Source organism: Anabrus simplex, chromosome X (assembly GCF_040414725.1).
Source record: "Anabrus simplex isolate iqAnaSimp1 chromosome X, ASM4041472v1, whole genome shotgun sequence".
Classification (NCBI taxonomy): Eukaryota; Metazoa; Arthropoda; class Insecta; order Orthoptera; family Tettigoniidae; genus Anabrus; species Anabrus simplex.
The window spans coordinates 157410212-157422769 of record NC_090279.1 but is presented as its reverse complement, the minus strand read 5'-3'; the positions used below and the strand labels follow the sequence as shown (position 1 = coordinate 157422769).

Here is a 12558-nt window from a genome sequence, read left to right as displayed (position 1 = left end):
AAAATTTTATTTTAATTGATAAATTTTGTTAAAAGTTACTCAAATGTAAAAATATTGTTCCATTTACCACAAAAGACTTCTGAGAAAGAGAAAATACAGTCTTCTAAATAGACAACTTTACTAATACGTAGACAATCTTACGTATTCACGCAAATATGAAATACACGGAAACATGAGCTAGGCCGTCAAACGAACTCCAATCATAATGAAAAGCAAGAAGTTGTTTCGAATTCATATGTCAATAATATGTTCATTTGCGCATAAACTTATATCATAAAATATCGAAAATATCACTTTCGTCAAGCACATGTTTGCCGCGAGAAGCCATGTCTTAGAGCTCACCGAGTGAAAACATCTACTGATGCATGCTGTTCAAATATATCTTAAATTCTCTGACTTAGACATATAATACTGCCATCTGCTTAAATATTCTCGTAACTAATACATTAGGAAACAGGATGTAACCACCAGAATGCGTACATAGCTCGTTCTCGATTTTTAACGAATTGTCAAACCTTTATAAATGGTCCGTTATTGGACATTATAAATTTTCCAGCTAGCTCATTCTTTGTTGCCAGCGTTTCGCCCTCATGTGCTAGGGTGGGCTCATCAGTTGGTACCTAGCACACTTACCAATACGCTGGCTAGTGCATACTGTGGAGCCCACTGCGTAGGCTAACTGGAGCCACCGGCAGTGCCAATGCACTAAGAGACTTTGTCTCATCACTAAAAATTGATGCCTGCTTGGCCATCAGATGATATAGATGTTGATTCCCATAGGGAATCTGAAATATTTGTCCTGAATGAGCAAATTTATAATACCAATATAAATGGTCCGTTATTGGACATTATAAATTTTCCAGCTAGCTCATTCTTGGTTGCCAGCGTTTCACCCTCATGTGCTGGAAAATTTATAATGTCTAATAACGGACCATTTATATTGGTATTATAAATTTGCTCATTCAGGACAAATATTTCAGATTCCCTATGGGAATCAACATCTATATCATTGTCAAACCTTACTACGGGCTATGCCCGCAGCGCGTCCTGAACGTAATTTCGGCCGCTGCGAGCTATGCTCGCAGTTAGACCGGAAAGAGTTAAGTACTGTTAAAAGTAATGTATTCAGTATATGCCCGTAGATACATATGATTCACTTATAAGCTATACACGCTCAAAAACAGTATTCTCTATATCTCGAAATGTCGATAACTCTAAATAAAATTTATCTCCCGAGGTTATTTGAGATAACGAGGTTCCACTGTAAATTATTTAAATCCATGTGCAACTTATCCACCACCCTGAACACAATTGAAGCATTAGGCAGAGGATATATCTCTTACCATCTAGATCGTACTGCGTGGTGAGGATACTGGGTATCGAAGGCGGACCGACTCCTGTAGGTATCTGTGGCATAAGTCTTGCTTGAGGGGCTGGTGCAGGGGCGTAGTTGTGTACAGGCTGCAGCTGGACTGGCATCATGTACTGAGTGGGGACCATCCCCATTGCAGTTTGAGGCATCATCATGTAGCCAGCCATAGGGTCCGGCACCGCCGTGCTGGGGGCTGCAGGGGTGGGCGTAGGGGTGGCGGCCGATACACTGCCACTTGTGAGGCCCACTGTGCAACACACAAGTCATACACTAAAGGTATCTAACAATTCGTAGTACTGCTGTAAGAATATGAGCTAAGTGCAGAAAATATTTCTGGGAACCTTTTTTTAAAAATTGTAATCAGGACTCCAATGAGCTAGAAGCTAACATTGAAGGGCAGTACATATTAAATTCACAATCACATCATAGCATTAACTCTAAGAATGAAATACAGTTAATTCATAGATGCAACGAAGGAACAAATTAGAAAGATACAAAGGACCATGAATTCCTGCATCAGATTTATATTTTCGTTATGCTATGATGCTCATGTCACACCTCATCACAAGCAACTTACCCTCCTGAAATTTGAAGAACTCAGAAATCTTCATGTAGCCGTATTGGTGTTCAGATCAAAAACTTAAGAGAACTCCCCAGTACCTGTCATCAAACTTTATATACCTTTCCTCTTTTCACCAGCATAATGCAGGCTCTTTTACTACACTTGCCATTCCCAAGTCGGCTGCCTATAATTGCTCATTTATTGCAACGGGGAGTAGATTATGGAACTCTGTTCCGAATAACATCCGCACCAGTAACTCATTAGAGTCTTTCAAGTCTTCCTACAGAAAGTACTTCTTAGATGCATAAACGAATGGTGTGAATCTTGATGATTGAATGATGGTGTGTGGGGGTATAATTTAGTTTTCATTAAATATAATTTAGTTGTTTGATATATGATATGTACATATTGGTACAATTATTATGTTGCATTTATTTTGAATTTATGTTACAAATTAGTTTCTTTTAAAATATTTAATATTCTCCACAATTTTTCTGTACAATGACGTGGGTTAAGTGTAAGAGAGGACCGTGAGTCCTAACTTCACCACTGTTAAAGGCAAATAAATAAAATAAATAAATAATAATTGCAGTTAGCTATAGGGGCTGCCTGGCTGAGGCGGTAAAGGTGTGCTCGGTTCGCCCGGAAGGACGTGGGTTCGAATCCCCGCCAGGAAGTTGTAAAATTTAAGAAACGAGATTTCCACTTCTGGAGGTGCATATAGCCCTGAGGTTCACTCAGCCTACACCAAAAATGAGTACCAGATTAATTCCTGGGGGCAAAGGCGGCCGGGCGTAGAACTAACCACTCTACCCCATCATGTGCCGAGGTTAACAATGGTGGAAGCCTTTACCTTCCACTCCTCCAAGGGCCTTCATGGCCTGTACGGGGGTGACTTTGCTTTGCTTGCTTTGCAGTTAGCTATACAACTCCTAGCAGTAATACCCTTTCTACACAAGTTAATCATTTATCAATAAAATAATTTAAGGTAAGAATTGCGCACATGTGCCCATAATAACAGAATATCGCATCCTACAACAGGAGCTGATTGAGTTTTTTCCTTTTTTACAGTTGGTAATATGATATCTGTTACATGGTAGGTTGCAGAGATTACATACACAGTCCTGCTGAGGTTCATGGAATGTTTAGTTTTTACATATTTTGTGGTGGTAACCACAAAATGACAAAGGTCTTGTTTAGCTCCAGTCCATGACCGATCTAGCATTGCATTTGTGGTGTAAAACTCTGGCCATATTGTTTTCCTCTTTTCTTGTCTTTCCTGTACAACGTTCGCCCAGTTAGTCGAGAAGGGAAGTGTAAAAACACTTCAAAGCTAAAACCATTCTGACCCTATGTTAGAGTACAGAAATCATTTTGCAAAATCTCAGTGGTCAGGACTTCAAGAATCTGGAGAAAACAACAAAGGTCCATTTCTGAAAGTGAGCTCTACAACTGTCCAAATACACCCCATTAAAATTAGTATATGAACTTGTGAAATCAACTTTCCTGATGGAGGACCTACGAGTAAGATTCTCGCTACCAGTAAAATAGGTGTCTAGTAAATATTATTTTGTTTTTACCTTATAGTCTGGCTGGATATTCTGCTACAGTAATGGAGTAAGTCCATAGAGCCAGCGACTCAAGACGGAGTGTCGGGCGGTGGTAAATAACTTGACTCCCTAAAGGGACCAATGGCTTTGGGCGGATGAGCCACTTTAGGTAGGTTGATGGTCCTCTCAGTGTAGGAAATGACACTGGAACCCAATGGCGAAATGAGCGCAGAAGGAATCCGTTACTCTCATGGCTCACAACGGTCGTGGAGGCAGAAGAGGTCATGCCAGATAAACTGGCTATGAAGGTGCACCTCAGTAGTACTTCGAGTCTGTGGCAGTTGGTTGCAGTCTTGGTGTTTGATCCTGCATGTCTCATTCAATATGTGCCGTGGGACATGGATCTGAGATCACAGTGTGTGGGTCTCTTCCTGGCAAGCTGAGATCCATCATAAACAAATCCACGCCAGTGGCACTTCTTCCAAATGTCACTTACTGCTTCCAAAGTCCAGCAGCGATGGGATACGGATGCTGGGGCCAGGTTACGGGTGAAATGGAAGTCCCTAGTTGGCAGCAGATGTGCGATGGTCATCTTCCTGAGACCCTGTGACTACTCAGGAATTCGGTCCTGCATCTGTGTTTGGGCAGGCCAGTTTAGGAATACCGCTGCCCACCTCACATGGGGAAGGCCCTAGAAAGGGTGGGCTAAACAATGGAAGTCACATCTTATGTCCAGCTGGACATGCGCAACCAGTGGGTCACCCCTCATGTGACCAGAAATCAAAAGCAGGAAAGAGTCACACTCTGAAAATTCGAAATTAATTACTTGGAAACAAGTTAAAGGCACCGCCGATGACAATAGGCAATCAGTTTCTTAGTTAGTCAGATAGATTCTGGTATATTATTAAAGTTTTTTAAACATACTACATCACGTATTTCATTGAATTGGTTTGTTGGTAGTGTAATATAGATGTTTGTCGAGCATCATACTTATTAATCTGTTCATTAAAATTTACCTTAATATTACAGAGATTTTAGTTATTTTATGAAAATATTGGATAGATATTTAGTGACGACTTCCAGAGGGCATATATTTGATACTTTATATATTTTGCCAACGGCCGTAGCCGTGTTGAAACACCGGATCCCGTGAGATCTCCGAAGTTAAGCAACATTGGGCGTGGTCAGGAGTTGGATGGGTTGCCACGTGCTGTTGGTGGGGGTAAGGGAATGGAGGAGCGGAAAGGAACTGGCCACCCTACCGCACGTAAAACTCCAGCTTAGGCACACCTCTGCGGAGGTTAGGACCTGCCTTCGGGCAGAATAACCCTTACCTTACCTTATATATTTTGGAGGTAGGTGTTAATGGATGCAGCCCACAAATAATACAAATATCTCTATTTTGTAAAGTCTGTAATGGTTTCAAACTATATTTATTGGTACCAGCCCGGATGAAACACATGTAGGATAAGTGTGATTGAATAAGACTGTGGTATATTGATTTTAAGGTATTGGTAGGCAAAATGCCTTTAAATCTATGCAATATTTAAAAAACCTTTGATGTAAATATAAATTTCTGCTGTACAATATATATAACTTTGTTTAGTAACTGAGACTTCATTTACAATAGGAGACAACCATTTTCTATATTGGATTTCCATTTCAAGACTTGAAGATGCTATCACAGATAAGGTAATCTAATGTAGGATATAAGAATATTCTAGAAGCTAAATATTTCAGAACCGAGCTCGATAGCTGCAGTCGCTTAAGTGCGGCCAGTATCCAGTATTCGGGAGATAGTAGGTTCGAACCCCCAGCCCTGAAGATGGTTTTCAGTGGTTTCCCATTTTCGCACCAGGCAAAGGCTGGGGCTGTACCTTAATTAATGCCACGGCCACTTCCTTCCCAGTCGTAGCCCTTCCCTGTCCCATCGTCGCCATAAGACATATCTGTGTCGGTGCGACGTAAAGCCAATAGCAAAAAAAAAATATTTCAAGCAGTGGTTCTTTTAAGCTCCAATGTCTTCCAGATGTTTCACCTGCAACTGTGCCCGGCAAGTGACTAAGTGACCTTGATCAAACATTCATGTCATCAAAGTAACAATTGTATCAATCGCTGAAAATTCAAGGTTAAACACAAAATGCTGACCTGTGTAATGGTTTTTAAGTATCTAATACTAGGGTCACAACCTGCCTGACATGCTAAATTCTGACTGGGACATACTGGGCACCTCAGTGTGTCTTGCAAGCACGACCTGATTAGCTGGAATGCAGATAAACACACTGCAAAATTCCAACTTACAATTTATAATGAGTTTTATATCTTCCTGCAGCATGTTTTTTAACAGACCATGACTGTTTATTCTGGAATATTTTATTTCTGTCGTACAGTAGCGAAGCCAGGATCAATGTGCATGCTTGGCTTGTCTTATAATGACACTGATACAAGTGAATTATGTTGATATTCAGATTGCAGTACGCTACAAAATCTTACGTTAAAATACAGAACAAGAACAATACAATTCAGGTCAACATTTTTACAGTAAATGGTATGTTCAGTTTACGATCTAAAACCCTACTTTTGAGGCTTCTTAGAAAATAGATTCAACAGATCTATTGGTTCTACAATTGAATCAGTCAGGGCTAAAATGCATTATGTAACTTTTAGCAACATTTCAGGAGAGGGAAAAAATGACACGTATGCAGTGTTATAGACTATTAACCAGTTGCTGTATATCTGACAGTATGCAGTTGTGTGTCATATCATAATTATTTTTAAATATATATTTTATAAAAATGACAAAATTCCTTTCAGCTCTAAACTTATATTTTCGTAAGTGAAATAAACTAAAATTAGACCAATTTACTGATTTTTAAGTTAAATTAATTTATTTTTTGGATTCAAAACAATTTTGGAACTGAAATTTCTCCCTAGCCAAATAGTAGAGTAATGCTTCTGAAGGGTGTAAATTTTTTCATATCCACATATTATACCTACCATCATTACTTCAAAATTTAAGGCTTCCTATGATAATTAACAATAAAAATTAGTAATACTTTACTAAATGAAAGAAGAACTACTAAAGAAAGGATTAAAAGAACAAACAATAAAACATTCAAAACATGGCTGTTCAATAGCTAATGCATTTTAAATGTCTTGATTTTCAGCTCTGTAGTTGGCCTTGTTAAAAGTTCGTCATAAAAACTCAGTGCCCAGGGTTCCACATATTTAACTAGTCCTGTATTTCTACGTCTGTTTTGGCACTTTTCCACTGTAAGCTTTGTCTTACAGCATTGTAGGAAAGGTTCTTAATTGAGGTTTACCTAGAAGGAGTGTATGTTTCACAGGCGAATCTATGAAAATTGAAGCTTCTACTATTCCTGGTTTGTCACTGAAATATCTGAACTGTTTGAAAGATGCAAGGGAGATCCAGAAATTCCTCAAAAGAAAAACAAAGGAAGCATAGTTCTAGTTTTCATTAAAGTGTAATGTGCGCGTCTCAGAGAAGAAAAGTCATGAGGAGTGCTGCCACACTAAAAGAAAGATAAAAAGAATTACGGCACTGAAGGGTAAGTTGTCAATGACCTAATGTTTTTCTCCACCACATGAAAGGTACAAACAATGACTTCTAGTACAAGGAGAGGCCTGACATAACTCTTTTCTTCACCATTCAATGCGTCTCAGTCTTAATTTAAGGAAAAAAATTAAAATGGCTTATTTTGATATAATGCCTTTTTGTTCCGAACAATTCAATTATGTTTCTGAATGTTTATTTAGTTTCTTGTTTATTGTTAGTTTGTTTATTTTCTTTATTGTAAAATTTCTATGGACAGGGAGGGGGGGGGGTGATGTTTTAACCCCCAGTAAACCCCCTTGGCTGTGCCATTGTAAATGACTGTATAATTTGACATAATTTCAGAAAGGATTCAGTCATTTCAGAGTAAAATTATTACTAGTGAGTAAAATGTGAATAACAAAAAACCAAACCTAGAAGAGCTATCTCATAGGTTTCTCTAAAATACATTTATAAAGTTGTTTAAACCTTTTGACACTTCAAAAAACTAAATAAGATTGCAGTTTTGTGTGATTATTGATATTGTATAGTAAAAAAATTATTCAGTAACAGGTTGTGGTGGTGATTTTTGTTTTATGAGGAAGTATAACTAGGTAATCATCCTCTCTGAACAAATTAGTGAAAAATAAAATAAAATAAAAATATATATTCAATGAAGGAAATAAACTCTTCCCCATGAGGACAATACGCGACGGGACCAGCAATTTTATGTTGAGTCCGAGTTACTGGGACTCAACTATTAATAAACTTTTTAAAAAAAATTTGTTGTATCAACACAGACAGGTTTTATGGTGATGATGGGATAGGACAGTGCTATAATTGAGACGGCAGCAACTGTGGCCTTAGATGGTAAATGGGATGAAAACTCTCGTTGCAAGTTTTACCAAAAGGAAAAGTCCTCTCAGTTTTAATTACTGTGCTGATGGGGTGATGATACCTCATGGGGAACAATGTAAGTGCCTAGGTGTTAATATAAGGAATGATATGCATTGGGGTGATCATATTAGTGAGGTTGTGATTGTTACAAAAAGTTACAGATCTCTTCACGTGGTTTCGAGAGTATTTAGGGGTTGTAGTAAAGATGTAAAGGAGAGGCCGTATAAGTCTCTCGTAAGACTCCAATTAGAATATGGTTCCAGTGTATGGGACCCACACCAGGACCACTTTATATAAGAACTGGAAAAGATTCAAAGGAAGGGAGGGATTTCCAACAAAGGAGTAGTGTTACAAAAATATTGCAAACTTTGGGCTGGGAAGACTTGGGAGTAAGGAGACGAGTTGTTCGACTGTGCGGTATGTTCCAAGTTCTTTGAAAATGTTTTTATATATATTTTTTTATATGTTGTTTTTTTTTTTGTTATGTTTTTGAATGACACAGAAAATTAAAGTATTTCAAGATTGATCTTTGAAAGGACTTTAAGTGTTGTGTTTTTAGAGTGTCCTGTAGACTTTATATTTCTTGTTTTCAAGGCTGAAGAAGGCCCAATGGGAATGAAACATGTATCATTTATGTGAATTTACTTATAGTTTCCTTTACGACATATTGACCAACATGGAATATAATTATATATTTTCTTTACGAAGATTCATCTCGCTTTATACTGGACCCGCATAGAGAAATGAATGTTTACTTCCCTTTTACTAATTATTAGTGTAGGTTCTGTTAAAAGAGAATCAAAAAACAGGGAATAGGTGAATAATCTGACAAGTACCTATCATAACCTAAGAAGATGTACAATATTATAGGGAAGGATCCACCTTTCAATGCTCCGTAGTAAGTTGAACTAAAAAGTAGTTACAACCTGTTTATTGGGACCGGTTTCAACACATTTCAAGTGTCATCATCAGCCAATTAGCGAAGATCTTAAAACAACTAATCTATTGAACACAGGTAAAAAATTAACATTGTATCATATCGTAGCAATTCAGTTAATGTTCAAAACACAATAATCACAGTCAAGAGAGTAAACAGAACATCACTATCTTGCGCCGAAAACAAATATAGTTGAAGTTCATAATCAGGTCAAGTATGCACTTATGTAAAGTTGTTGCTAGGCAGGTTATTCACCTGTTCCCTGTTTTTGGATTCTCTTTTAACAGAACCAACATTAATAAGTGCATACTTGACCTGATTATGAACTTCAACTATATTTGTTTTCGGCGCAAGATAGTGATGTTCTGTTTACTCTCTTGACTGTGATTATTATGTTTTGAACATTAACTGAATTGCTACGATATGATACAATGTTAATTTTTTGCCTGTGTTCAATATATTAGTTGTTTTAAGATCTTCGCTAATTGGCTGATGATGACACTTGAAATGTGTTGAAACCGGTCCCAATAAACAGGTTGTAACTACTTTTTAGTTCAACTTACTACGGAGTATTGAAAGGTAGATCCTTCCCTATAATATTGTACATCTTCTTATTTCTCTATTCAATACGGAACAATCATGAAGTTTTTAACTTTATATCATAACCTAGTGACAAAAATAAACACAAACACAGAAGAATACCAGTTTACCACTTCACATTACACTGATTTTATTCATACGATCACCTGAATTACACAACTGGCTCTTCTCGAGTCAGGAAAGTTGATAACTGTTTCAAAAGTGTTACAAGATCTTCTCTAAGACATTTAAAGCTCACATATACCACACTGAGAAATAGAGCTTGGTTCTCCTACATTAAAAATGTGGCGAACTGACTGGAATGGCTATCTCAACACACACAACATCGAAACAGTAGGTTGTACACACCAAAAGACGAGTCTGCATCTTGGCCCAACCACAGATCGTCCCACCCCTCTCGTTCATTGTGGCGTTTACCGTATTCCCTGCTTGAGTGCACAGGTTTACGTTGAGCAGATGGGCCAGGCAGTAGACGTCCGTCTAAAAGAGCATAACAGACACGTCAGACTAAGCCAACTGAATATAATCACGTGTGAGCCCTGTGGTACAGAAAGCTCTTGAAGTACACAAACACCACCATATCTTTAACAGGAGAAAAGTCTTCCATCTTAACGAAGTCTGAACAGCTCTAATCTCTCTGCTCTACACTTCACAATAAAGAGTGAATATACTTCGAAGGAGTTCACCATATCATGACAGACCAAGAGCCGATAGCTGTAACATACTGGTCACCCCTAAGGACAACTGGGTGCAATAACATTAAGAATGCTGTCGTTTGTTTATTGAAAATGCTCACAACACAAAGCTGTGCAAAATGTCAGCTGCCAAACAACACCACATAACAATATACAATATTTACTTGAGTTTGAGCTCCTTTAGTTCATCTTTAGGTGGCATTAACACAGATTATAAATATTTTCATAATATTGCAAAACATTAAATATCTCGTAAAGAATATATTACATTGTAATAAATGTTTCATAAAATGTAATTGACATTTGGGTTTGCTTTATACTAAGGCTGTTTTGTTTTTTCAACCTCTGATGGTCTACGAATGAAAGACACATTGACATAACAAAATGAAATGGCGTATGGCTTTTTTTTAGTGCTGGGAGTGTCTGAGGACAAGTTCAGATCGCCAGGTGCAGGTCTTTTGATTTGACTCCCGTAGGCAACCTGCGTGTCCTGATGAGGATGAAATTATGCTGAAGACGACAAATACACCCAGTCCCCGGGTAGGCAAAATTACCCAATTATGGTTAAAATTCCCGACCCTGCCAAGAATCGAGCCCGGGACCCCTGTGCCCAAAGGCCAGCATGCTAACCATTTAGCCATGGAGCCGGACATAACAAAATGATTTTATCACTAAAAGTTTAGTAGTTGCATACTCATTTTTCCACATAATCGCCAAAACAGTTTACGCATTTGTTGTATTGTGACATCAGTTTTCTGATGCCCTCTGCAAATAAGTCTGCCGCCAGTGAGGTAATGTGCATCTGGACAGCCTCCTGAAGATCTTAGTCTGGCTGCCACAAATGTACGATTATGATCAGTGAACCTTCTACAGCAATCCCAGACATTTTAAGGTCTTCTCTGTATAAAATTGTGACTCAACACTTAGGATACCAGAAACTTTGTTCACGTTGGGTCCCAACAATGTTGACTGACAATCTCCAAACTCAGCGAGTCAGCCGTAATGTTTCTCACAAGTTACCGTAGTGACAGGGAAGAGTTTTTAATGTCTATTGTTACTGGTAATGAAACTTGAGTCCTAATTAATGAACGTAAGTTTTCGTGGCTCATTGTATTAACATAAAGAAATAAAGAAATGAACTGGAATAAAGCCACTATATATATATATTTATTAATAATAAAGCCAAGCTTTCAGCCAAATTGCATTGGCCTTCATCAGGGCATGTGAAGTTTTGCCTCCGACAGTGAGCAAAGAAATTATCTGAAGGAACATGGAAGTCATGCCCATACTATCCAAGGCCTACCCCCACTAACTGGACTCAAGGATCGTGGCGCTGTGCTGTGGTGGTTGGGAGGGAAGTTACTGATGCACCGCCCTCTGTCGACAGTTTGAGTGCGTCCCGCTGTGCCATGGTGGTGCCTATACTGCAGAAATACATGCATAACATAACTTATTAATAAATATATATATATATAGTGGCTTTAATCCAGTTCATTTCTTTATGTTAAACTTGAGTCCTGTATGATACTTCAGAAACCAAAGAACAGTCTAAGCAGAGAGGTATCCTTCTTCTCCAAACAAGTCAAGACAGTTTAAAATGACACTAAGTGACAGGTAAACAATGGCTACCATTTTCTGGGACCATACACGTGTCTTGTTGGTGGACTTTATGGAGCAGCAGGCTGTCTAGATGAACACTACCTCACTGGTGGCAGACTTCTTTGCAGAGGGCATCGGCAAGCTGGTGTTACGATACAACAAATGCCTAAATCATTTTGGCGATTATATGGAAAAATAAGTATGCAACTACTAAACTTTTAGTGATAAAATCAGTCTGTTATGTCAATATGTCTTTTTTTATAGCCCATCGGAGGTTTAAAAAAAAAGAACAGCCTTCGTATAAAGCAAAATCAAATGTCAATTACAGCCTTCATATACGGTAAATGAAGAACAAAGAGGTAAAAATTCATAATATTTAAAATATATATTGATTAATCTAATATCAAATGTTAGCAGTATAACTTTCTTTTTCAATTGAAAGTTATACTTTGTTCCAAGTTTTCATTATTTTATGTTATTCCTCATAAATTAGATTCAACAGTATTTAAGACTTTTTAATATTTATAGTTCAATATTTTATGCAAAATTAAAAGAATTTTTATTTTAATAAATACAGCAAAGTTCAAAACAAAGAAAATCTATTCATGTACAATAATAAAAAATTTAACCAAATTTTAAACAATAGTAAAATACAGAATATATATCTTTACTTTTTACAGGATTAAGTGAAATACTTTTCAACAGTCATTTTTAAATTAATAAATCTCTGATATATGAACAAATCCAATACACCATACTATGTTAAAAAGTGTCATTGCAATATAATGTGCGG

At 37.6% G+C, this 12558-nt stretch overlaps 1 protein-coding gene across 1 annotated transcript in view; it reads right to left on the bottom strand.

Moving 5' to 3' along the window:
* Nucleotides 1–12558, bottom strand: part of Rbp (RIM-binding protein) — a 388051-nt gene that overhangs the window by 269993 nt on the left and 105500 nt on the right. The window contains exons 7-8 of the mRNA XM_068230934.1: nucleotides 9820–9951; nucleotides 1344–1619 (exon numbers count right to left, since the gene is read on the bottom strand). Coding sequence (XP_068087035.1) covers nucleotides 1344–1619; nucleotides 9820–9951 — 408 coding nt within the window. The remainder of the gene's footprint in view (nucleotides 1–1343; nucleotides 1620–9819; nucleotides 9952–12558) is intronic.